Here is a 27331-nt window from a genome sequence, read left to right on the forward strand (position 1 = left end):
GATTCTCCCGCTTAAAACTACCTTTGACTCCCAGTCACCCACAGGACATGCCTGGAGCCTGCAGCGCTGTGCTCCATGGCTGCTGCACCACCTGTCCTTCTTATGTATGTATTTATTTAGTTTTGGCTGTTCTGGGTCTTAATTGCTGTGTGCGGGCTTTCTTTAGTTGCAGCGAGCAGGGGCTACTCTTTGTTGCTGTGCAGGGGCTTCTCATTGTGGTGGCTTCTCTTGTTGCAGAGCACGGGCTCTAGAGCATGGGCTCTGTAGTTGTGTTGCCAGGGTTCAGCTGCCCCACGGCATGTGGGATATTCCTGGAGCAGGCATCGAACGCGGCAGGTTCTTAACCACTGGACTACCAGGGAAGCCCCCGTCTGCTCTTCTGGTTCCATATTCCATGGCTTCCTTCCAGTCAGACTGTATTACTTTCTGTAACGTCTTACCTTCCCCTGTTAGACCTTCTGTTTACTGTTTGCTGATGGAATGAATGCCTCTGGGTGACTGATGCTGTGGGCCTTGCACGTTGTCAGCAGTTCCTATACACACAGGTCTGCTCTGCTAGACCCTGAGTGCCCTGGGAACGGGAGTGGAGTTGTGTTTAGTTTTCCACACCCAAGTCTAGAACAGACTGGCTTCCTCCGGAAAACCCTCAGTAAACTCCTGGTGGGGAACAAGTAAAGGACAGAATGGGTTGCATCCCTGACTTGAGTTGAAATCTGATTTCAGTTTTGTGCTTATTGCTTGTGGAACTTAAGGCACTTCTTTAATCAGAGCATCCTTATCAGGGTATGATAAATGAGATAATATGTGTGGAAGGAAAGGATTAGTTATTATTAGCAGTGATAATTATCATAGGGCTCCCTAAAATGCCACTGCCCCCTGGAGTTTTCTTGTGCTGTGATTAGAGGTGGTGCCTCTTGCTCAGGAGCCCCATGGAGCCTAGTGGTTCCCCCACTACGTGGCCCCCAGCATCTGCTGCTGGGTTCTGCTTAGTTGTCGACCAATCTTATCTCCATTTTCAGCTCAGGAGTACCCGGAGAACCAAGCAAGACAGAACCTTGAGTTGGTGGGACCTGTCCTCTCTCACCTTAACCTGGTGGTTTGCAACTAGGGATGAATTTGCCCCCCAAGGGACTTTTGGCAATGTCTGGAGACATTTTTGGTTGTCATGCTTTATTGGGACAGGGGTGTTACTGGCATCTAGTGTTACAGGCTAGGGATGCTACTAACCATGCTGTGGTGTACAAGTCAGTCCCGCCTACCTAGGTATCCAGCACAGACGCACCACTCCATCTTAGCCTGGAATCCTGCCAGGTGCACCTGCGGTAATGGAGCATGTGGGCTGCGTTTCTAAGAAATGGTGAAAATCGTGGAGTGGGGGACCCAAGTTGTGATTCAGTTCTTTAGAATGAAATGAAATTTCTAGCTTATACTAACCAAGCTTTGCTATGGCCAGCGACTGTGCTCAGCTCCTCACATGTGGTTTTTAATCCTTAGCACCATCCTACAAGGTGGTTCAGTTATTACCCTAATTTTGTAGCCGTGGAGACTGAGGCTTAGAGAAGTCAAGAAACTTGCCTAAGGTCACAAACCTAGCAAGTAGGAGGGTAGGTTATATTCTAGAAATGACCTAAAGTCTCCATAAGCTACAAGTAAGAATTTAGGACTATGAGGGTAAACATTTGTTTACTTTTTGTTCCATTATCCAGAAGTAGTGACTGGCTTAATTATTGCAGTAACAGGTGCCCAGGGCCTTAGAACATGTCTTACCTATGGTATGTGCTACAACTTTGTTGGTGTTCAGTCACCAAGTTGTGTCTGACTCTTTGAGATCCCATGGACTGCAGCTTGCCAGGCTTCCCTCTCCCTCACCATCTCCCAGAGTTTGCCCAAGTTCATCTCCACTGAATCGGTGATGCCATCCAACTATTTCATCCTCTGTCACCCTCTTCTCCTTGTGCCTTCAATCTTTCTTGGCATCAGGATCTTTTACAATGAGTCAGCTGTTTGCATCAGGTGGTCAAAATATTGTAGCTTCAGCTTCAGCATCAGTCCTTCCAAGGAGAATTCAAGGTTGATTTCTTTTAAGAATGACTGGTTTGCTTTCCAAGGGATCTCAAGAGTCTTCTCCAGCACCACAATTCGAAAGCATCAATTCTTCAGTGCTCTGCCTTCTTTACTGTCCAGCTCGCATATCTGTACATGTCTGCTGGAAAGACCGTAGCCTTAACTACTACCAATAGCAATAGAAGCTGGTACTTTAAAGGTATTTATTAGGGTGTCCCTCTTTTTACCAAGCACTTTACATGCATTTTCTGATCTAATTTGCATAATGACTCTATGAAATAGATGTTGCTATTAGTGTCATCTCTATTTTACAGATGAGGAAATTGAGGCACAGAGAGGTTAAGATGACCAGAATCCCAGTGCTAGTAAAGGTGGGCTTGCTGTGACTCCACTCGGAGCACTTAACTACTACATAACTTGCTTTCTGAATTGAATGTTTGAAAATAACTTGATGGTTACTTTTTACTTTTAATAGATACAGACATTTTCATTGGAATTGATAAAATTAGGCAGTATTTTGTGCTGTAGTACCTGAAACTTTAAACATAGGGGATTTATAGGTGAGACTGAAATTTTTGTTTGTTTGGGTTTTTTTGGCTGAAACTCGTGGGCTGAGGAGCCTGGTGGGCTGCAGTCCACGCGGTCATAAAGAGTGGGACACAACTGAGAGACTAAGCACACAAACACATATGTCATGGGGGATCTCAGTTCCCTGACCGGGGATCAAACCTGTGCCCCCTGTGATGGAAGCCCAGAGTCTTAACCACTAGACAGCCAGAGAAGCCCAAAGGCTAAAATGTTTTAAATTCCTGTTTTGTTTGTGTGATATTTTGTTGGACTTCCCTGGTGGTTCAGACGGTGAAGAATCTGCCTGCAATGCAGGAGATCCAGGTTTGATCCCTGGGTTGGGAAGATCCCCTGGAGAAGGGAATGGCTACCCACTCCAGGATTCTTGCCTGGAGAATCCCATGGACAGAGGAGCCTGGTGGGCTCGCATGGGGTTGCAAAGAGTCCGACACGACTGAGCTACTAACACTCACTCACTAGTTTGTATGATTTAGCACCTCAGCCCTTTCCAGCAAAGTAGGAAAAGGAATAAATTTAAAAAACAGTAACTGTAGTCCATGGGGTTGCAAAGAGTCAGACACAACTTAGCAAATAAACAACAGCAAAACTATGGAATCAAGAGAGTTCCAGAAATAAGGAAAATTAAGCTTTGGGGAAAACGGGCAATATCAGTGGAAAAATTCTGGACTCAGGGATACCATGAATTTCCAGAAGAGATGTAGAAGTGCTTCTCTCTGCCATAACCCTCTGCGCGCTCTGTGCCGCTCCAGCAGCTTGCCTGCCTGACTGCCAGCATGTTTCACCTCCATGGGTTGGAACCCTCGCCCCAGTGCAATTCAGTTTCATAATGGAACTTAGTGGGAAAATCAGGCCACTTTTGCTAAAACTTATTTCTAATATAAATATGAAAAGATATCTATAATTTTCTTAGAACTGTAAAGAAAATATATATAAAATATTAAATATATTGTTTTAATTGATAAAACATATTGTTTGATAATATATATTGTTTTCTAAGCTACACACTCTATTAAAATCTAGGAAAAGCAACTTGAATTATATTTGAAACTACAAGAAGTGAACAATTGACTATGTTTAAGAAATGATCTTTGGGACTTCTCTGGCAGTTCAGTGGGTAGGACTCAGTGCCTCCACTGTGGGGGACCTGGGTTGGATCCCTGGTCCGGGAACTGAAATTCTGTGAACTGTGTGGCATAGCCGAAAAAATAAATAAATAAAACAGTGATCTTTCCCCTAAATCCTCTATAACCTTCCACTGCCTTCTCTCTCATTCAAAAAAATTTTTTTTTTCTTTTTCAGGTGAGAGACCAAAGAAGCCAATTCCTCTTCAGGATCAGACCGTCAGAGATGAAAAAGGAAGGTATAAACGGTTTCATGGAGCCTTTAGTGGAGGTTTCTCTGCTGGTTACTTCAACACTGTTGGCTCAAAAGAAGGTAGGATTTTCTTAATTACAGCGACTGTGTGGCTAAAGCAAATGATTGAAATATAATAAGATTTTCACTCCTCTGCTCCCCTCACCCCCACCCCCAGCAATGCTCCCTTTAAAAAAACTTTAAAAAACATATTAGTATAGGGTTAGCTGAAAAGTTTGTTTGGGTTTTTCCGCACAGTGTAATGGAAAGGTATTGGCCAACCCAATGAGTACACTGTAGTCATTTGTGTTCTTTGGATGTTTCCAGAGTGAACTTGTGTGTTGTTTATTGATTACAACCTGAAGGTTTGACTTTAAAAAAATAAATAGATACATCCTAACCAGATAATTGGACTTCCCAGGTGGCACTACTGGTAAAGAACCCACCTGCCAATACAGGAGACCTGAGAGATGAGGGTTCGATCCCTGAGTGGGGAAGATCCCCGGGAGGAGAGCGTGGCAACCCACTCCAGCATTCTTGCCTGGAGAATCCCATGGACAGAGGAGCCTGGCGGGCTACAGTCCATGGGGTTGCAGAGAGTCAGACACGACTGGAGCGACCTAGCATAGCACAGCGCAGCCAGGAGATTAGATGATGATAGTGGCTTCTGGTTTCTACTGCATCTCGCCTCGGGCAGTGTGCTCGCGCGGTTCACTCGGGGCATCACCACCTCACATGACTCAGTGCCCGAGGAGGGCAAGGGTCACCACTGTTTTGTGGGTGAGGGCACTGCAGGTCTTGGCCCTGGGGCCCACAGTATCACTTCTCAGTACATGTTGTCCACCTGGAGAAAAGAAAAGTCAACCAAATTTTTTTACATCATGCAACATCGTAAATTCTGTACTGTTCAATGCATATTTTTAAAGAATGTTTTAACAGAGAAACTGAAAGAAAATGACTTATGTATATCAAATATGAATTAAAATGACTGATTAACTCACCTAGCAATTATTAAGAACAAGATGAGCCAAGTCTGTCATAGATTTTTTAAAAAAATTACTCATACATAACAATGATAGTAAAATAAAGATGGAAAACGATACAAGAAAGTGGAAGGTAGAAAGCAGATAAGAAAAATAATTAGGGTAAATAAGATGGTTTAAAGTTCAATATCAAGAATGTATAAAGATCAATTCAATGAGCAAATGATCGAAGTATTTGAACAGTTTACTCCAGAAATGCTACATAGAATGTTCAGCCTGATTATTATGAAAAGCAAAATTAGATAACTAAGGCATTATTAAAGAAGCATATTTATAAAATGTTAAAAATGGCAGTAGGGCTTGTGAAGAAAGAAATATACGTGTACACTATGGTGGTTATAATTATGGCTGTATGTATATTATAATTAAAAAGTAAGACCAGCTCAAATGATTAGTCTTTACAGATAGACTGTGATATGTTAATACACTGGAATATCTCCTTACCTTTAGGAGTGACAGATTCAAGCACTGTGCAGCTACAGGGCAAAGACTGTAGGAATCCAAAATGGGGAAGCTGCTGGGCCCAGTGTATTCCCTGGGAGAGCTGACCTTCGCTCTCCTGGAGTTTCTCCCAAATTGTCCTGGAAGCCTGCTCCACCCACATACTGGGTATAGGTCTACTCCATACTCCTCAGCTCCTCAAGCCTCTGGCAGGAAGTCAGAAAGGACGTGAGAGAAAATTAAAACAGTTTTTCTTAGAGGGTTCTGGATAAATTTGACTTCCAGTGCAGTTTCTCTCTGTAGGCACGGCACAGGCTTGGTAACCATGAGTGGGGAACAGGGGTGTTAGTTATAGGACTCAGGAATTTGATGGAGTTGGGGGCCTGGTATGGATGGCCGTTGCTGACCTTAGACTGTGCTGTGCTAGGTTGCTCAGTCATGTCTGACTCTTTGAAACACCATGGACTGTACCCTGCCAGGCTCCTCTGTCCATGGGATTCTCTAGGCAAGAATGCTGGAGTGGTTTGCCATTTCCTCCTCCAAGGGATCTTCCTAACCCAGGGATTGAGCCCAGGTCTCCCGCACTGCAGGTGGTTTCTTTACCCTCTGAGCCACCGGGGAAACCACCCTTAGACTAACCAGGTTGAATCCTTTCATGGCTGACTAATGCACCTGAGGTAGTGTTTCTTTGATACGTTAGTGTGTGCGTGTTAAGTTGCTTCAGTCCTGTCTGACTCTTTGCAACCCAGTGGACTGCCCGCCTGGCTCCTCTGTCCATGCAGTTCTCTAGGCAAGAATACCAGAGTGGGTTGCCATGCTCTCCTCCAGGGGATCTTCCCTAACATAGGGATCGTACCCGTGTCTCCTGTGGCTCCCGCATTGCAGGTGGATTCTTTACAGCTGAGCTACCAGGGAAGCCCCTTGATATATTAGTGTATTTTGCTATCCTGGTGGTCTCAGGGAGGTCCTTCCTTTTAAGGTGATCTTACATCTTTCTTCTCAGATCTAGTTAGGTTCCTTTCACTGTTTAACTTTCTTTTTTTTTTTTTAATTTATTTTTTTATTGAAGGATAATTGCTTTACAGAATTTTGTTGTTTTCTGTCAAACCTCAACATGAATCAGCCATAGGTATACATATATCCCCTCCCTTTTGAACCTCCCTCCTGTCTCCCGCCCCATCCCACCCCTGTAGGTTGATACAGAGACCCTGTTTGAGTTTCCTGAGCCATATAGCAAATTCCCGTTGGCTGTCTATTTTACATATGGTAATGTAAGTTTCCATGTTACTCTCTCCATACATCTCACCCTCTGCTCCCCTCTCCCCATGTCCATAAGTCTGTTCTCTGTGTCTGTTTCTCCACTGTTGCCCTGTAAATAAATTCTTCAGTATCATTTCTCTAGATTCCATATATCTGCATTAAAATACGATTTTTTTCTCTTTCTCTTTCTGACTCACTTCACTCTGTATAATAGGTTCTAGGTTCATCCACCTCATCAGAACGGACTCAAAAGCATTCATTTTTATGGCTGAGTAATATTCCATTGTACATATGTACCACAGCTTCTTTATCCATTCATCTGTCAATGAACATCTAGGGTGCTTCCATGTTCTAGCTATTATAAATAGTGCTGCAGTGAACAGTGGGATACATGTGTCTTTTTCAATTTTGGTTTCCTCAGGGTATATGCCTAGGAGTGGGATTGCTGGGTCATATGGTGGTTTTATTCCTCGTTTTTTAAGGAATCTCCATACCGTCTTCCATAGTGACTGTATCACTTTACATTCCCACCAGCAGTGCAAAAGCTTTCCCTTTTCTTCACACCCTCTCAAGCATTTATTGTTTGTAGACTTTTTGATGATGGCCATTCTGACTCATGTGAGGTGATATCTCATTGTAGTTTTGATTTGCATTTCTCTAATAATGTGCGATGTTGAGCATCTTTTCATGTGCTTGTCGGCCATCTGTATGTCTTCTTCAGAGTAATGTCTTTTTAGGTCTTTTTCCCACTTTTTGATTGGGTTGTTTGTTTTTCTGGCATTGAGTTGTATGAGCTGCTTGAATATTTTGGAAATTAATCCTTTGTCAGTTGTTTCATTTGCTATTATTTTCTCCCATTCTGACGATTATCTTTTCACCTTGCTTATAGTTTGCTGTGCAAAAGCTTTTAAATTTAATCAGATCCCACTTGTTTACTTTTGTTTTTATTTCTGTTACTCTAGGATGTGGGTCATAGAGGATCTTGCTTTGATTTATGTCGTTGAGTGTTCATTTCTGGTCTTACATTTAGGTCTTTAATCCATTTGAGTTTATCTTTGTGTATGGTGTTAGGAAGTATTCTAATTTCATTCTTTTACATGTAGCTGTCCAGTTTTCCCAGCACCATTTATTGAAAAGGCTGCCTTTGCTCCATTGTATATTCTTGCCTCCTTTGTCAAAAATAAGGTACCCATAGGTCCATGGGTTTGCTTCTGGGCTTTCTGTCTTGTTCTGTTGGTCTAGATTTCTGTTTTTGTGCCAGTACCATACTGTCTTAATGACTGTAGCTTTGTAGTATAATCTGAAGTCAGGAGAGTTGATTCCTCCAGCCCCATTCTTCTTTCTCAAGACTGCTTTGGCTATTTGAGGTCTTTTGTATTACCTTATGAATTGTGAAATCTTTTGTTCTAGTTCTGTGAAAAATGCCATTGGTAATTTGATAGGGATCACATTGAATCTGTAGATTGCATTTGGTAGTATAGTCATTTTCACAATATTGATTCTTCCTACCCAGGAATATAGAATATCTCTCCATCTGTTTATGTTGTCTTTGATTTCTTTCATCAGTGTCTTATAGTTTTCTGTGTACAGTTCTTTTGTCTCCTTAGGCAAGTTTATTCCTAGATATTTAATTCTTTTTGTTGCAGTGGTGAATGGGATTGATTCCTTAATTTCTCTTTCTGATTTTTCATTGTTAGTATATAGATACGCAAGTGATATCTGTGTATTGATTTTGTATACTGCAACTTTGCTAAATTCACTGATTAGGTCTAGTAATTTTCTGATTCTATCTTTAGGGTTTTCTATGTACAGTATCATGTCATCTGCAAACAGTGAGAGCTTTACTTCTTTTCCAACCTGGATTCCTTTTATTTCTTTCTTTTCGCTGATTGCTAGGATTTCCAGAACTATGTTGAATATTAGTGGTGAAAGCAGACACCCTTGTCTTGTTCCTGATCTTAGGAGGAATGCTTTCAGTTTTTCACCACTGAGAATAATGTTTGCTGTAGGCTTATCATATACAGCCTTTACTGTGTTGAGATAGGTTCCTTCTATGCCCAGTTTTTGAAGGGTTTTAATCATAAATGGGTGCTGAGTTTTGCCAAAGGCTTTTTCTGCATCTACTGAGATGATCATATGGGTTTTGTCTTTCACTTTGTTAGTATGGTGTGTCACCTTGATTGATTTGTGTATATTGAAGAATCCTTGAATTCCTGGAAGAAACCCAGCTTGATCATGGGGTATGAGCTTTTTGATGTGTTGCTGAATTCTGTTTGCTACACTTTTGTTGAGGATTTTTGCATCTATGTTTATCAGTGATATTGGCCTGCACTTTTCTTTTATCGTGTTGTCTTCTGGTTTTGGTATCAGGGTGACGGTGGCCTTGTAGAATGAGTTTGGAAGTGTTCCTTCCTCTGCAATCTTTTGAAAGAGTTTTAGAAGGATAGGCATTAGCTTTTCTATACATGTTTGATAGAATTCTCCTGTGAAGCCATCTGGTCCTGGGCTTTTGTTTTTTGGGAGATTTTTGATCACAGCTTCAATTTCAGTGCTTGTAATTGGGTTGTTCATAATTTCTATTTCTTCCTGGTTCAGTCTTGGAAGATTGACCTCTTCTAAGAATCTGTAATTTTCTTCCAGGTTATCCATTTTATTGTCATATGGTTGTTCATAATAGTTTCTTATAATCCTTTGTATTTCTGCATTGTCTGTTGTAACCTCTCCTTTTTCATTTCTAATTTTGTTGATATGATTCTTCTTTTTTTCTTGATGAGTCTGGCTAAAGGTTCGTCAATTTTGTTTATCATCTCAAAGAATCAGCTTTTAGTTTTATTAATCTTTACTATTGTTTCTTTCATTTCTTTTAAATTTATTTTTGCTTCAACCTTTATGATTTCTTTCCTTCTACTAATTTTGGGGTTTTTTTGTTCTTCTTTTTCCAGTTGTTTTACGTGTAAAGTTAGGTTGTCTGTTTGATGTTTTTCTTGTTTCTCGAAGTAGGATTGTTTTGCTATGAACTTCCCTCTTAGAACTGCTTTTCCTGCATCCCATAGGTTTTGAGTTGTTGTGTTTTCATTGTCATTTGTTTCTAGAAATTTTTTGATTTCCCTTTTGATTTCTTCAGTAACCTGCTGGTTCCTTAGAAATGTGTTGTTTAATCTCCATGTGTTTGTGTTTCTTACAGTTTTTTTCTTGTAAGTGATATCTAGTCTCATAGCGTTGTGGCTGGAGAAGATGCTTGATATGATTTCAGTTTTCTTAAACTTACTGAGGTTTGATTTGTGACCCACGATGTGATGATATCTCCTGGAAAATGTTCCATATGCACTTGAGAAGAAGGTGTATTCTGCATTTGGATGGAATGTCCTGAAGATATCAATGAGATCCGTCTCATCTAATGTATCATTTAGGCCTTGTGTTCCTTATTAATTTTCTGTTTTGATGATCTGTCCATTGGTGTGAGTGGGGTGTTAAAGTCTCCTACTATTAGTGTGTTACTGTCAGTTTCTCCTTTTATGTCTGTTAGTGTTTGTCTTATGTACTGAGGTGCTCCTATGTTGGGTGCATAGATATTTACAATTGTTATATTTTCCTCTTGGATTGATCCCTTGATCATTATGTAATGTCCTTCCTTATCTCTTGTAATCTTCCTTATTTCAAGGTCTATTTTGTCTGATGTGAAGATTGCTACTCCAGCTTTCCTTTGCTTCCCATTTGCATGCAATATATTTTTCCATCCTCTCACTTTCAGTCTATATGTGTCTTGAGGTCTGAAGTGGGTTTCTTGTAGACAGCATATATATGGGTCCTGTTTTTGTATTCATTCAGCCAGTCTGTGTCTTTTGGTTGGAGCTTTTAAATCCATTTACATTGAAAGTAATTATTGATATATATGTTCCTATTGCCATTTTCTTAATTGTTTGGGGTTGATTTTGTAGATCTTTTTTCTTCTGTTGTGTTTTTTGACTATATAAGTCCATTTAACGTTTGTTGTAAAGCTGGTTTGATGGTATTGAGTTCTCTTAACTTCTGCCTGTCTGAAAAGCTTTTTATTTCTCCATCAATTTTGAATGAGATCCTTACCAGGTACAATAATCTTGGTGGTAGATTTTTCCCTTTCAGTACTTTAAATATATCCTGCCATTCCCTTTTGGCCTGCAGAGTTTCTGCTGAAAGATCAGCTGTTAAGTGTATGGGGTTTCCCTTGTATGTTACTTGTTGCTTCTCCCTTGCTGGTTTTAATATTCTTTCTTTGTGTTTAGTCTTTGTTAATTTGATTACTATGTGTCTTGGTGTGTTTCTCCTTGGGTTTATCCTGTATGGGACTCTTTGTGCTTCTTGGACTTGATTGACTATATCCTTTTCCATGTTGGGAAATTTTTCAACTGTAATCTCTTTGAAATTTTCCTCATACCCTTTCTTTTCCTCTTCTTCTTCTGGGATCCCTGTAATTCAAATGTTGGTGCATTTGATATTGTTGCAGAGGTCTCTGAGACTGTTCTCAGTTCTTTTCATTCTTTTTACTTTATTCTGTTCTTCAGAAATTATTTCCACCATTTTTTCTTCCAGCTCACCGATTGTCCTTCTGCTTCAGATATTCTGCTATTGATTCCTTCTAGAGTATTTTTTTTTAGAGTATTTTTAATTTCAGTAATTGTGTTGTTTGTCTCTGCATGTTTATTCTTTAATTCTTCTAGGTCTTTGTTAATTGATTCTTGCATTTTCTCCATTTTGTTTTCAAGGTTTTTGATCATCTTTACTGTCATTTTTCTGAATCCTTTTTCAGATAGTTTGCCTATTTCCTCTTCATTTATTTGGACTTCTGTGTTTCTAGTTTGTTCCTTCATTTGTGTAGTGTTTCTCAGCCTTTTCATTATTATTTTTTTTTAAAGTTATTGTGTTTGAGGTCTCCTTTTCCCAGGCTTCAAGGTTGAATTCTTTCTTCCTTTTGGTTTCTGCCCTCCTAAAGTTGATCTAGTGGTGTGTGTAAGCTTGTATAGGGTGAGATTTGTGCTAAGTTTTTGTTTGTTTTTTTCTCTGATGACCAAGGCTGACGGGGGTGGTATTCCTGTCTGCTGATGATTGGGTTTGTATTTTTGTTTTGTTTGTTGTTTAGATGAGGCATCCTGCACAGGATACTACTGGTGGTTGGGTGATGCTGGCTCTTGTATTCAAGTGGTTTCCTTTGTGTGAGTTCTCACTATTTGATACTTGCTAGGGTTAGTTCCCTCGTAGTCTAGGATCTTGGAATCAGTGCTCCTACTCCAAAGGCTCATGGCCTGAACTCTGTTTATCCATGCAGCTTTTCATCCACTCAACCATCAAGTGTTCTGATGATCCCACTGTGCTCTAGGCACAGAGCTCTGAGCTGAGGACTCAAAGATGAAGGGTTCTTGCACATAAGAGAGTAAGAGAGTGTATATTCTCTCTCTGATGACTCTTCTGGGAGCCTGCTTTTGAATTGCTGGCTCAGGAACCCAGGTTCCTGCCATGTTGTGGCTCCATGTTCCTCTAAGTCCTTGGAGTTCTCTCTGTTCAATCATCTCAGTTCAGTTCAGTCACTCAGTTGTGTCCAACCCACTGTTTAGCTTTCGATGTATAATTTGATTTCTCTTGGTTGCAAATTCTTCTGGGGAAAGAAGAATTTCTCACTGTATCCCCTAAGTTCTGACAACAGGGCATGTGGAAATTAAAAGTTCATGTGGCCTAATTGTGTCTATGTAAGCAGTGAGCTGAGAAGTCACTGAGAATTTGTAGTTATGGGAGGTTTCAATTCCATATGTGTTATTTAGTTATTTAGTCATAAACCAAAATACCATCTATGATTATAATGTTCTAAACTCTTTTCTTTCAAGGATGGACACCCTCTTCCTTCGTGTCTTCACGACAGAACAGAGCAGACAAGTCTGTTCTTGGTCCCGAAGATTTTATGGATGAAGAGGTGGGTGTGCAGAACTATAACCACCACTTTGCCAGTGGGATGTGGGTGGGCAGTTGCTGTAGCACCTTCTCTCTTCCTGGAAAGTCCAGTGTAGGATCTCCTCTTTGTAAGATTTTATCTTTTCGGTATTTGGACTTTATAGTGCCCTGTGCGTGAATGGATTCTCATTCATCGGTGTAGTGCCTGAACAGGCTGGTGCCAGTTTCTAAAGTCAAGAGTGTAAGCAGAAGGTCATATCATGGCAAATTTACTTGAAAATGCCCCAGCTGCCCCAAAAGTGCAACGTCTGCTGAGCTGAGTCCATAGCCTTCCACAGCGACTCTTAAAACACAAACTGCTGCTTCAGTTCAGTTCAGTTCAGTCGCTCAGTCGTGTCCGACTCTTTGTGACCCCATGAACCGCAGCACACCAGGCCTCCCTGTCTATCACCAACTCCCAGAGTTCACCCAAACTCATGTCCATTGAGTTGGTGATGCCATACTGCTGTTTAAGGAGGAGTAAATGACTAGAGAAAGGAGTGAAAGGAAGTCCCATGCAGGCATTTGCGTGTCTCATTAAAGCGACCGTGACCGCCAGCTTCTTAGGCTAAACAGTGGGGGGTTCGAAAGTGGTCCTGCAGCCCAAAGGTTGGGCTCTGTTTTCTTATAAAATTAAACCTGTTCTTTAAAACCTATTCATGGGTTCATTTGTGATAAAGATTAAATAAAGTACTTATTTCGGCATGCTTTAGGCTGCCGGTGAAAGGCCAGGGGTGGTCCTTTTCCTGTTTGACCTATGTAATCTACGAGGAAGCTTGTCTAATGAAACAAGTCTGGATGTCAGCAGGGTCCCAGGTTCTTAGTAATCTTCTGCACGTCAGCTTGTCCTTACATGCGCTTTCTTTGCCGTTGTGAGGTGGCTGTGGTAGTTCAAGGTGGCACGTTTGTGATGACGTTACCCAATGGAAGGAGGACTTTCTTCTTGGAATCTTTTCTTGAGAGCAAAGAAACCATCTGGTGGTTTTCCCTCACATCTGCTCTGGTGAATTCTTTTATACCCATTCTTAAAGCAGGCCCTGGCAGGGAAAATGGGATCAGGATGCCTGGCTTAGATAAGACATGAATCACAGCCCACCTCCTGAACCCTCCATACCCCACCAGAGACACCAGTCCTGAAGTGCACGGTGGCTCAGAGCAAGGCTGGTGCCTGGACAGCCTCAGGGCTCCGTGGGGAAAGAAGAAAGGGCCTTGGTTTTTGGACAGGCTGCCGACGGTAACTGCTTCAGTAAATGCAAAAGCTCCTAACACTAAGCCTGGCACAGAGGTGCTCCTGAATACTTGCTGACTGCGACTCTAAGATTACCCCCTTCACACTTGACCTTTGAGATATTGTCCAAGAAGAACAAACAATACAGCCCTTACTTCCTGTCTTCCTAGGGTGGCATTGCCTGTAGTGGCTTCAATGAGCAGCCACTGTCAAGCAACTTTGTTGTTGGCCACTGGCCTTAAGTTATCCAAAATCACTGTGAAAATCAGCTGCTCTGCTGATCCTTAACTCAGTTTCATAGTTTTAACTTTTTTTTTTCAGAGAAATAAAGCCATGTGATGAATCATAATTACTTCCCAAATAATGTGAGTAATTCTCTCTTTTTTTTTTAGGATCTTAGTGAATTTGGGATAGCACCTAAATCGATTGTTACCACAGACGATTTTGCTTCTAAAACCAAAGATCGGATACGAGAAAAGGCTCGGCAATTAGCAGCGGCTACTGCCCCTATTCCTGGAGCCACTTTGCTTGATGACCTGATAACACCAGCGAAGTAAGAAGGATTTTTTTGGTAATTAATTCATTTATGTGGCTGCATTGGGTCTTGGTTGAGGCTTCTAGGACCCTTGATCTTGGCACGCAGGCTCTTTTAGTTGCAGCTTGTGGGATCAGCTGGTAAAGAATCCACCTGCAATGCAGGAGACCTGGGTTCGATCCCTGACTTGAGGAGATCCCCTGGAGAAGGGAAAGGCTACCCACTCCAGTATTCTGGCCTGGAGAATGCTATGGACTACATAGTCCATGGGGTCACAAAGAGTAGGACACGACTGGGTGACTTTCACACACTCACTGTGGGATCTTTGGTTGTGGCATGTGTGATCTCGTTCCCTAACCATAGAGGGAAACCAGTCCCCTGCATCGGGAGCTCAGAGTCCTAGCTGCTGGACCACCAGGGACATCCCTAGAAGAATTTAATTCTGACTTCTCTGATCTTGGCACCAGTTCCTTGCCTATGTATGATAATCTTGTTGTTCAGTTGCTCAGTCATGTCCGACCCTTTGCAACCCCATGAACTGCAGCACGCCAGGCTTCCCTGTCCTTCACTATCTCCCTGAGTTTGCTCAGACTCATGTCTACTGAGTCAGTGATGCCTTCCAATCATCTCATCCTCTGTTATCCCCCTTCTCCTCTTGCCTTTAATCTTTTCCAGTGAGTTGGCTCTTTGCATCAGGTGGCCAAAGTATTGCAGCTTCAGCTTTAGCACCAGTCCTTCCAAAGAATATTCAGGATTGATTTCCCTTAGGATTGACTGGTTTGATTTCCTTGCTGACCAAGGGACTCTCAAGAGTCTTCTCCAGCGCCACAGTTCGAAAGCATCAATTTTTTGGTGTTCAGCCTTCTTTATGGTACAACACTCACATCCATACATGACTATTGGAAAAATCATAGCTTTGACTAGATGGACCTTTGTTGGCAAAGTGATGTCTCTTTTAAATACACTGTCTAGGTTGGTCATAGCTTTTCTTCCAAGGAACAAGCATCTTTTAATTTCATGGCTGTAGTCACCATCTGCATTGATTTTGGATCCCAAGAAAATGAAATCTGAGACTGTTTCCACATTTTCCCCATCTATTTGCCATGAGGTGATAGTACTGGATACCATGATCTTCGTGTTTCGAATGTTGAATTTTAAGCCAGCTTTTTCATTCTTCTCTTTCACCCTCCTCAAGAGGCTCTTTAGTTCCTTTTCACTTTCTGCCATTAAAGTGGTATCATATGCATGTCTGAGGCTGTTGATATTTCTCCTGGCAATCTTGATTCCAGCTTGTGATTTATCCAGCCTGGCATTTTGCATGATGATAATCTTAATTAAGGTAGATTTGGCTGCAAGTAGGAGAAGCCCTCTTAGCCTAGCTTGAGTACAAAAGGGGGTTTTGCTGAAAGGACCTTGTGCTGTTACTACATGGCATACTCTAGAACTCTAGCCACCGGCTGTATTACCGGAGGCTGCAGAGCTATTAGGAGCTGGTGCGGCTTCCCTCTGACCCCCTGCCTCACAATTTTAAGGGCTCTCTCCTCATTCTACCCTCCCATTCTGCATACTTCCTTGTTCTGCTCCTGGGCATGTGGCCTGATTTGGCAGCCTCAGACCACCATGGCTTCCCAGGCCACGTGCTTGGCATCTGTGTGCCCGTCCCAAAGCCCTGGGAGAGGGGGCATGTGATGGACTTCCCCAAGTTCAGTCAGCTGTGGTGAGAACAGCAGGGCCATGCACTCCTAACAGGGATGGGAGAAGGGCTCAGGCATGACAGATATATGAGTTGCTTGTTTCCTGCTGTTCCTTGGTGTTTTAAAAAGTTCATTGTTGGCACCTTGATATCCTAGATTATCTATTGGTTTTGAATTGCTAAGAAAAATGGGTTGGAAGGAAGGACAAGGAATTGGTCCTCGAGTAAAGAGGAGACCACGCCGACAGAAACCTGGTATGTATATTGATCACTATTAATTCTGCAGCATACTTTCAAAAAATATTTACTTGGCTGTGCCAGGTCCCAGTTGCGGCATGTGGGATCTTTGATCCTTGCTGCCTCAGTTGTGGCGTGCAAACTCTTAGTTGTGCCATGCAGACTTTTTTTTTTTTTTTTCAAAATTATGTATTTATTTATTTATTTATTTGGCTGTGCTGGGTCTTAGCTACGGCACTCGGGATATTTGATCTTCATTGAAGCATGTGGGATATTTAGTTGGGGCCTATGAACTCTTAGTTACGGTGTGTATTAGCTAATGTCATGACTAGGAATTGAACCCAGGCCCCCTGCATTGGGAGCGTGGAATCTTAGCCATTGGGCCATCAGGGAAGTTCCCTACAGCATACTTTTTGATGACTATCTGTTTTTAGAAATAAGATTGCTGGGTCAAGTGATGTGCACATATTTTAAGGTTTTTCACCCGTAATGTGAGATAACTTTCCAGCAGGATTGTACTATTTTACATTCCCACCAGCAGCCTATGAAAGTTCTTGTTTCCTACCTTTACCAAAACAGTGTTGTAGCTTAACATGGTTATTTTCTGTTTATTCCTGTCCCGTGGTCTCCCCAGCCAGACTGTGAACTTGTGGAGGAAGCAGTACTTTCCTTCCGGTTCCCCGTGGTTCTGGGCAGTAGTGGTTGGTCACTGTGTGCATTGTTGCCAGAGTACAGGTGGGGAGGAGCTGGTGGAATACCCAAGTGATGGGCCTGACTCTAAAGCTGCAGCACCTCTTACAGGCTCAGCCATCTTCCTCTGAAGCGTGTCACTGAATCAGCTTTCTATATTTCTAGTCACCCCTGGCTAATGCATTTGAAATCTCTTTGATAGATCCTGGAGTAAAAATCTATGGTTGTGCATTACCCCCTGGAGGCTCTGAAGGATCTGAGGTATTGTATAGAATGATTGACCTTCAGTTTGGCACACCAGCACCTGTTATTTTATGAATGTGAAATTTAAGGTCAGGAAATTTTAGAAATCGGTCCTATCCTATTACAGGGAAATACCCATACCCTAAAACTGTCCTCATTATGCCAGATTATGCATTCAGCAACATGCCAGCCCCATTGATGCCCCCAGTCAGATTCTTAAAATGGAATTGTTTGTCAGAAATAGGCTCACAGATATAGAAAACAAGCTTATGGTTAGCAAAGGAGATAGTGATGGGGCCAAGGGGGAGAGGTAAATTGGGAGTTTGAGATTAAAATATATACACTGTGTGTGTGTGTGTGTGCGTGTGTGTGTGTGTGTGTGTGCGTGTGCGCTTAGTTGCTCACAATAAGGACCTACTGTATAGCACAGGGAACTGTATTCAATATCTTGAAATAGCCTATAATGCAAAAGAAATCTGAAAAAGGTATATGTTATTAAACTGAATCACTTGATTGTATACCTGGAACTAACACAACATTGTAAATCAACTGTTCTTCAATAAAAAAAAAAAAAGGTTTCAAAGTATGGAGTTGTTTGTGTTAGTGTCACTTGTTTGGGGACTTGATTTAGTGACCTGTGATAGCGGAAGCGAAAGTATGATTACTGTTGTCTGGGGAATGAATCATGGCATTTGAAAATGGTATTTTACAGGCTTTATGCCAAGCAGTGACTCACCTGCATTCCACTTTTTAAACACTGAAAATAGGACGAAGATGATGACTACTTGCCAGAAAATGTGACCTTTGCACCCAAGGATGTCACACCTGTGGATTTCACACCCAAAGATAATGTACACGGACTGGCTTACAAGGGCCTGGATCCCCACCAAGCGCTGTTTGGAACCTCAGGAGAACATTTTAATCTTTTTAGTGGGGGACCCGAAGAGACCAGCAATCTTCTTGGAGACATTGGTGTGAATAAAGGAAGAAAACTGGGAATTTCAGGCCAGGTAAAGGTGTTTTCTGTTTTATAGGCAGGGAATCATGGACAAAGAAGAATTCTTGTCATATTGTGTTTGCCCCATAGTGCATGCATGTGAGTGCGTGTGAGGTTGCCTCAGTCGTGTCCAATCCTTTGCGACCCCATGGACTATAGCCCACCAGGCTCTTCTGTCCATGGGATTCTCTAGACAAGAATACCAGAGTGGGTTGCCATGCCCTCCCCCAGGGGACCTTCCCCACCCAGGGACTGAACCCGCATTTCTATGTCTCCTGCACTGGCAGGTGGGTTCTTTACCACTAGTGCCACCTTCGAAGCCCTTGCCCATGGTAAGCACTCATTGTTGAGTGACTAAATGAAGATCTTAAAGGGTTTGTATTTTCCTTAAGAGCTTGTCTGAAGATATTTAAACACACCCTCCTGATTTGAATATGTGATCCTGTGACCTAATGTTCTTGGTGGAATCTGCGCATTTCTAGGTATGAGAACTGTTTTCTCATACCCCTGCTGGGCTGAGCAGAAAACCACACTTAAACCTCTTTGATTTAATTAATAGTTGAATCACAGTTTGCCTCTCCAAATTCAGGTCCACGTTTTACTACCTCTCTGACTCTTTCCCAGTGCTGCAAGTCCTAAGTCAGGAACTTGGGTGTAGGGTTAACATGGGAGACTTGCTTTTGACCTTTGAGGAGATGGAGAGCTTTTCCTGTTTGTCTGTTCTCTCAAATTGATTCAGAGATCTTTTTCTTTCCTATATGATGTGTGTGTTTTGTTTTTTTTTTACCCCATCCTTTAATCACAAAGTGATACTTGTTCTTGGCCATTTTCTACAAAGATTAGGAGTTCCTTTCTCAGCCATTTGAGTAGCAGTGGTCTTTAGATCCTGGTCACCAACCCTGGCCTCAGTAGATGAACATTCTTCCTTTCTCCTTTTGGAGGTCTCATTTCCCCCCCCTGCACAGCTGCTTGGGTGTGTTCTCCACTTCTCTTCCTGCACTGGGACCCCAACCATGGCTGCTGCTGAGCCTGGAGGATAGCTGCAGCACCGGAGGCAGGACATTCCCCTCTGGTCATTGTTTTCCAAAATGCCGGGATCCATGTGTTAATCTGGGGCTCCCAGGCTTCCGTCTTGGTGATCTCCAAGTGCTAATGTGGTCTGATCAGTCATATCCTTATAGTAGCTTCATCCTTCAATGCAGGCATACACTGAAAACCTGAAACTGCTCAGTGTGAAATTCTGTTTTTAAAGGCTTTTGGTGTAGGTGCCCTGGAAGAGGAAGATGACGATATCTATGCCATGGAAACTCTATCCAAGTACGATACCGTTTTGAAGGATGAGGAGCCTGGGGACGGACTGTATGGCTGGACAGCACCCAGGCAGTATAAAAGTCAGAAAGGTAATTCCGTGGGTCCACAGCTGATGGTAGGACCAAGTGTCAGGACCTCAGGAAGAAGGGATTGCACAATACTGGAGGGTCAGCCTCTGTGGAGCAGGAAGTCATTGGTCAAAGATGCCAAGTGAGAAACACAGTGGGGAGAAGACAGGCCCACGGTGGGAAGTAAGACAGAAGTGGGATTTAGACCTGTTCAAGGCTAAAGCCAACTGTCAAGGCAAGGTCAAGTGGGGAGGAAGAAGGGGCTGGAATCAGGAAAGGAGCAAGTATGTGGACAGGTGCTGGCTCATGTTGCAAGTCAGAGCTGACACTTGGTCAGAGGGTAGCACTCCCAGCTCAAGGAACTGGGCTGGTGGCCAAAGGAGGCCAACTCAAGAAACCGGTCAGGAAGCCAGGTGTGGGGACCAGGTGGTCCGTCCAGAGAGCCCAGCCCATCTCTTCACTTGCATTTCTGGCCCCTAAGGGGCTCTTGTTGAGCTCGGAGATGGACTTCTCTCAGTACACCTGGAATTTCCAGTCAGAGTCTATAGTGATTCAGACCCTATGGATCTAAGTAGGATTTCAGTTTTTCTTTCCAGAGAAGGTGTAGGGAAGAGTCAGTAGGTTTTAATGACATGGGATTTGCATCCAGTCAGAACTGTATTTGAACCCTGGCTCTCTCCTCAGTCAGACCTAAATTTGAATCACAGCTCTTTTCTGCCCAGCTGCATGAGTCTTAGAACCGTTTGTAAAGTGAGGGTAAAATCCACTCTGAGGGCATTGTAAGGATTAAGTGGCATCACAGGTTTGGCATAGTACCTGCCCCAAAGAATAAATCGTGACTAAATGACACCTCCTATAACAACCACTTAAAGTAAGATGAGAGTCTCAATAAAACAATCCATTTAGACATTTTTAGCTGTAGTCAGGTCAAGCTTGGTCTAACACTTATAAAATATATCTCAATAATCTAAGCATCACTCCCCAAAATAATGCCCATTTTACATTTCCAGAAGAGAAAAGAGCAGGTGCAAAAATAGTCTTCAGAAGTAGTTTGCTTGATGGCTGTGAGCACGGACTCTGAAGACAGACTTCCTGGGCTCCAGTCCTGGCTCTCCTCAGTAATCGGCTGTGGCCTTAGGCAGGCTGCTTTGCCTCTCTGTGCCTCTGGGCAGTGGGTGTGGCAGTGACTCACCTGCCCATGGAAACCCAGCACTATGTGGGTGCCTCTGTCCTCATCACCACTAAAAAAGTGAAAGTCACTCAGTCGTGTCCGACTTTTTAGGACCCCATGGACTATAGTCCATGGAATTCTCTAGGCCAGGATACTGAAGTGGGTAGCCTTTCCCTTCTTTCAGGAGATCTTCCCAACCCAGGAATTGAACTGGGGTCTCCTGCATTGCAGGCAGATTCTTTACCAACTTAGCTATCAGGGAAGCCCAACAAATAGGGTTTAATACAAGGTGCTGGGTGGGTATGTAGCCGGACATTAGTAGACATCACATCCGAGTGGGAATTAGGCTGCTTTTATTTTCTTCCTTTTGCTTACCTGTATTTTCAGATTTTTCTCCCAAGACTATGTATTGGTTTTTTAACTGAAAAGACATAATATTAATGTTATAATATAACATATTAATTAATATTATAACTTGCATTGCCATATGCTAGTTATTCCTTATAGTTGACCAAATATTCATTTGGCATTTTCCATAAGGTCTATGGAAAAACCTAAACAAACTTTGTGGCCAACCCAATACTAACTATATCAATATTAATATATATTGTTATATATATATACATACATGTATATACTATACTACTAATGTTAACATATTATTTGTATAGTAATTACTAATCTATAATAAATACGTATTTAAATCTGCCTTCTCCGCCAAATCTTTGGCTCTTTCTTTGTATGGCACCTTTGCTTTAAATCCCTCTCCTCTCCCCATCAAGCCTGGGTTGGTGCCTCCCTCTAAGCTCCTCACCCTCCCCTTATTACCTGTCTGCCACAGTCCCCTCCCCTCACCTTAGGGTCGCACCATCTACAGTTCTGACCTTACGGTTTGTCACTGAGGGAGTCTATATGTAGCCAGCCTCCATAGCTGATTTTTAAATTGTTGTTATTTTTTTGATCAATAGGGCTATAATAGTCTCACGGCTCTCTGTGTATAGACGTTTATTTATTTCTTCAGAACAAATTCATAAAAGTGAAATTGCTGGGTTTTAAAAGAATACCAAATTCCAAGAATGTGAAATTTAGTCTCCCTACAGGATTTTAGGGATTTCCAGAAGCTGGTGCAAACATTCTAAGTCAGTTGAAGTACAAAGAATGAGACTATAGGGGAGGGTAGTTACTGGCCAGTGCTGCGTCATAAATGGTTTAAAACCTCAGCACCACCTACACAGCACATAGCCATGCCTGCTTCAGGGTTCAACACCCAGCTTGTGAAGTGCTGGTGGTCATGTAGCAGCAGCTTTTGGCTACAGAAAATGCAGTTGATGCCTATGGATTTTCAGCATAACCTCTAAGTGCAGACAGTCCTTAAGAATCAAAGGGGTTGTCTCTGAGACCAATAAAACCATCCCTAGCTGCAAGTCAGAGGGCCTTAGTCCTCCTGAATTAGTGATCTTTATCTCTTGTTTGAATTTCAATTGAGAAGAAGCACTTTTAATTAGTCCCACAATTAGATTACAGGCTGACCTGGTTGTACTGCCTTCCATGCCTTATTTGGATGGTTGCTAAAGAAACTGGGACTTCCCTGGTGTTTCAGATGGTAAAGCGTCTGCCTACAATGTGGGAGACTCAGGTTTGATCCCTGGATTGGGAAGATCCTCTGAAGAAGGAAATGGCAATTTTGTCGCCCCACGGTTCTCCATGACTCTTTCAAAGTTATTTTTATTTTTTATCTATAATTGTTCTCTTGATGGTTTTGAGATCTGTTACTCCATAGAGTATATTCTCTGGTGCCCCTTAGCTTAGGACCTCAGGTACTTTTTCTAGATAATATCGATTGAGGTGCCATGGGCCGCCTAATCTGCACAGGGCGGTGTGCTCTGGGCTGCTGGTCACTGAGTCAACAGAGGTGTGAGGGCTTTACAGGCCATTCTTTCCTCCCTTTTACTGATAGCAGTGACATGTAGTGTTTTATGATCTTGGAGATAAACAACTGAGGTCTTTTGTCTTATTCTAATCTTCTTTGCCTCTGGAACTAATCAAATTACATCATTTTGTAGAATCAGAGAAAGACCTTCGCTACATTGGCAAAATTTTGGATGGCTTTTCCTTGGCTTCTAAACCTTTATCTTCCAAGAAAGTAAGTTTTTTTTTTTTTTATTGCTGGTTTAATGTTTAAAATATCTGCTGCTATGTAATCTCAGTTATTATATTAACAACTGAAAAGATAAATAAATTCTGTTAACTGAGGCAACAGCTTGGTGACTATTAATGGTCCAGGGAAACATTCTATGTTGGAAATGTCAGTCAGTAGCCACACTGTGTCCAAAACATCTAACTGCTAATCTTTTTTTTTTTTTCCTAATATATATATTTATCTATTCAGCTGCTTCGGGTCTTAGTTGTGGCACACGGGATCATTCATTGTGGTGCATGGGCTTTAGTAGTTCTGGTCTGGGCTTAGTTGCTCCATAGCATGTGGGATCTTAGTTCTCCGACCAGGGATCAAACTCCTGTCCCCTGCATTGCAAGGCAGATTCTTAACCACTAGGGATTCTTGGACCACTAGAGAAGTCCCTAACTGCTAATCTTTTAAATCTGAGCTTCAAGTGAGTGGTTATTTCCATTAAGGAAGAATTATATTAGAAGCTGGTAGGAGAATATAATTGATACAACCCTAGGGGAAATGTAACTTATAGAAAGTTTCAAAGAGCCATAGCAGCTCCTGGTCCGACTCCTCCTGGCAGCCATGGAGCACATTAGCTGCTATGGGCAGGGCTCCCTGGGCTCCTTGCTTGTGCCAACTGGAAGGGAGAAAAGCTGGGAGCATGTGGGTCGATCCTGGGGAGAACTCTCCATGCCTTTCCAGACAGTCCTGTCTCTGTGGGCTTTTTCACAGCTTTGGACACATGATTCTTTAACACCTATCAGAGCCCCATGCTCATAGGTTTGAGTGGGTGGTTGGTAGTTCAGGAGGGGTGTCTGACCGTTTGTCTCCTTGGCATCCTTATGTTAGATTGTTCCATAATTTAACGCTTCTTTTGTTTTTGACTCAGTAAACATTTGTTAAGTATCTCTGTGGCTTGGCCTGTAGTTCTCCAGAACGTGGGAAGCCAGGAACAGCGTAGCCTGAGAAATTATATATGGTATTATAGTGGCTTTGATTTGTTTAGTTGTGATAGTTAATGGAACAGTGAGCAGAATATATCAGAACAGTATGGGGCACACAGTAAGCTGCTATCACTTACCAGAAATGTCAAAGGGGAGTGAGTATGAGTTTTTTATATGAATGAAAGGGAGCATTAAAATGGTTGAGAGGGACTTTCCCAGTGGTCCAGTGGTTAAGACTTTGTCTTCTAATTCAGGAGGTATAGGTTCAATCCCTGGTCAAGGAGCTAAGATCCCACATGCCTCATGGCCAAAGGACCAAGACATAAAACAGAAATAATATTGTAACAAATTTAATAGAGACTTTAAGAATGATCCACATTAAAAACAAATCTTTAAAACGAGCGAGAAGTACTTGTTCTACTCAGTGTTCAAGACTAAGTCTTGGCCCCCAAGTAGCTCCTGCTCATTGAGAGCACTAGACAGACAAACCCAGTGTTGTGGGCAGGATGTATAAATGGAGAGAAGGACACTGGTGGTTCCTCACTGGAGAGGGCTTTGGGCACGATCAATTCAGAGCGGGATTGTGTTCACTGAACCTCTCATGGACAGGCAGGTTTTCTAATATGCACCTAAAAACCCAGGCTCTGCATCCAGAGGCGAAACAGAGCAATGATTTAGCAGAGGGAGTGAAATGTTTTGAATGCAGTGAAAGTCAAAGTCGCTCAGTCGTGTCCGACTCTTTGTGACCCCATGGACTATACAGTCCATGGAATTCTCCAGACCAGAATACTGGAGTGGATAGCCTTCCCCTTCTCCAGGGGATCTTCCCAACCCAAGGATCTAACCCAGGTCTCCTGTATTGCAGGCGGATTCTTTACCATCTAAGCCACAAGGGAAGCCCAAGAATACAGAGTGGGTAGCCTGTCCCTTCTCCAGCAGATCTTCTCAACCCAGGAATAGAACCAGGGTCTCCTGCATTGCAGGCAGATTCTTGTACCAACTGAGCCATCAGGGTAGCCCTTGAATGCAGTAGAGGAGAATGAGGAAGAGTCGTGTATATACGCACTTCTTTTCTGCCACGCCCTTCTGGATTTTTGTGTCGTGGTAACAAGAGAATGTTCCTGGCTGATTTGGGAGTCTGTGTTTTTCAGAGAAGGCAGTCAAGCTAAAATGATAAAAATGAGATTTGCTAACAATGATCATAGCACCTTTTCATGACTCTCATCAGACCAGGTGCTTGCCCCAGGCTGCACCTTACAGCCACCTGGGAAATTTGGGAAACTCCAACCACAGCTGACATTTTTTTATGGGACAGAATGCAGGCACCAGTAGTGTTAAACCCCCCAGGTGAGTGCAGTGTGTGGCTGGAGCTGAGAACATTCAGTGATTCACTGATCATAGAGCTCAGAATGCCAGGTAGCTGAAAAATCTAGAAAATGGATTATATAGGACTGCCTTAAGCATGTATTTGTTAGACCAGGAGCAAGGAAGACCATTTAGAGCAGTAATTTAACAATGTCTAGTGCTTTCTTTTAGCTTATCTGTTCCACCATCAGGAATGCCTAAGTTTCCCAAATGTACTTTAATTTCAGTGAAGTACTGAAATTAAATAAAATTTTTTTGATCAAAGAAAAAAAAAAAAGGCCTGAAACTCCCATTTGAAATGGAAACATAACCAGAAAAAGAATACTGAATTTAAAAATAACTAAGTTAAGCCAAGACATAATACTCTTCAAATACATCTCCAGTACCCTAATAACATTTTTTAATCAGTCATACTATTTGAACATTAAACTAGGAGAGATTACAGGGAAAAAAAAACTTATTTAAAGTAATTTTTTAAAAGCTAAGCCATGAATCATACTTTTCTAAGTTTTCTAATTCACAGTGGACCAGTTCTCCACGTGAACCAGTTGTGTTAACTATAGTTATCATAGTTATCGTTATTCTTCTATGATATAAAGCATGCACAGTAGCATCTCTGTTAAGAGTGCTCAGGGGTGATATCTAAAATGTCTGACCTTGAGAACAGGGTGGTTCTGATGCCCCTCCACATCCAGGATGGGTATTGCCTGGGCACTTGGGCAGGCTGTTCCTGGGGCTGCTGCCCTGCCTAGGAAAGAGTGGGATTAACAACGCCCAGAGGTAATGAGCTTTCTTGGTTCAGTAAAACGTGATCACCTTGCTGCCTGTATATTCTGAATTTTGCTTCATTGTATTTTTTTGTAAGATTTATCCACCACCCGAATTGCCAAGAGACTATCGACCAGTGCATTATTTCAGACCTGTGGTGGCCGCAACCTCAGAGAACTCCCACTTACTTCAGGTATTATCAGAGTCAGCCGGGAAGCCAACAAATGACCCAGGGACACATAGCAGGCATCAGCTGAATGCCTGCAAACGGGGAGAGTTGCTAGGAGAGACGCCTATTCAAGGTACGTGCCACGGAGAAGGTTAAAATCATTATGTTTATGATAACCTGAGCTACCCAAAGCAAAACGGAAAGTCCTTTTTCCACTGAAGCTTTTACGTAATTTTGTATTCCCAGGCTGTGGGAATGAAAATTGCTGATTGTGAATGGCTTACTTACCTGTACACAGCCTCTGCTTAGTACTTGCTGTTTCATCATCCGTTTGAGTTGTGTCGTTAGAATTCGAAGCCCTGTCTCAAGCGCAGCAGTTTTCAGACTTTGGGTAGTTGTCCAGGAATGAGGTGAAGACCAGGGCCATGTGTGTCTTCATTTTTTCTGCACAGCCTGGGAACATATGGTTTCTTTTCCTCAGGGGAGAAGGGTACTGTGGGTCTTTACCTGAAAGCCTGAGAGGAGTGAGTGTGTCTGAAAGGATGAATAGATATGGAGAATCTGTAGGCTGGAGCCCAAAGACGCACTGAGAGATGGACTTGGACTTGGTTTGGGAGCCTCAAATACAGTAGACCAAATGAGAGTTCTTGGTTCCCCACTTCCTTCCCCGAAGTTGCTCTTTCTCCAGCCTTCCCCTTCTCAGTCAGTGGTACCGCCAGTGGCCCCCTGCCTGGCCTAGAACACGGGAACCCTAACTCTCAGCACCTTGCTTCCCCCGCCTCCCCTGCCCTACCCAGGCCCTCAGCAAGTCCTCTCAGTCTGCGTCACCGGGTGTGGGGACGCCGTCCACTTCTCTGCATTCCCAGTGCTGCCACCCTGGTCTCTGCGCCCACCTTCTCTCATCTGGATCACTGCAGCAGCCTCCTTAGTTCCTTTCAACAGCCGCCAAACTATATGACTCCCCTCCTACTCCCCTGAAATCCTCCCCTACTGCTGTCAGGGCCTGTGGACCCCACCCTGCCCGCCTTTCTGGCC

At 42.6% G+C, this 27331-nt stretch overlaps 1 protein-coding gene across 2 annotated transcripts in view; it reads left to right on the plus strand.

Moving 5' to 3' along the window:
* Positions 1 to 27331, plus strand: part of GPATCH1 (G-patch domain containing 1) — a 54879-nt gene that overhangs the window by 2965 nt on the left and 24583 nt on the right. For both annotated transcript variants that reach the window (XR_011248679.1, XM_069550312.1), the window contains exons 2-10: positions 3952 to 4086; positions 12605 to 12690; positions 14328 to 14488; positions 16321 to 16418; positions 17293 to 17351; positions 18101 to 18343; positions 19583 to 19730; positions 22944 to 23023; positions 26225 to 26429. Coding sequence is in view for 1 of the 2 variants with exons in the window: in XM_069550312.1 (XP_069406413.1) it covers positions 3952 to 4086; positions 12605 to 12690; positions 14328 to 14488; positions 16321 to 16418; positions 17293 to 17351; positions 18101 to 18343; positions 19583 to 19730; positions 22944 to 23023; positions 26225 to 26429 (1215 nt within the window). In the remaining variant the exon portion in view is untranslated. The remainder of the gene's footprint in view (positions 1 to 3951; positions 4087 to 12604; positions 12691 to 14327; positions 14489 to 16320; positions 16419 to 17292; positions 17352 to 18100; positions 18344 to 19582; positions 19731 to 22943; positions 23024 to 26224; positions 26430 to 27331) is intronic.

Source organism: Ovis canadensis, chromosome 14 (assembly GCF_042477335.2).
Source record: "Ovis canadensis isolate MfBH-ARS-UI-01 breed Bighorn chromosome 14, ARS-UI_OviCan_v2, whole genome shotgun sequence".
Lineage (NCBI taxonomy): Eukaryota > Metazoa > Chordata > Mammalia > Artiodactyla > Bovidae > Ovis > Ovis canadensis.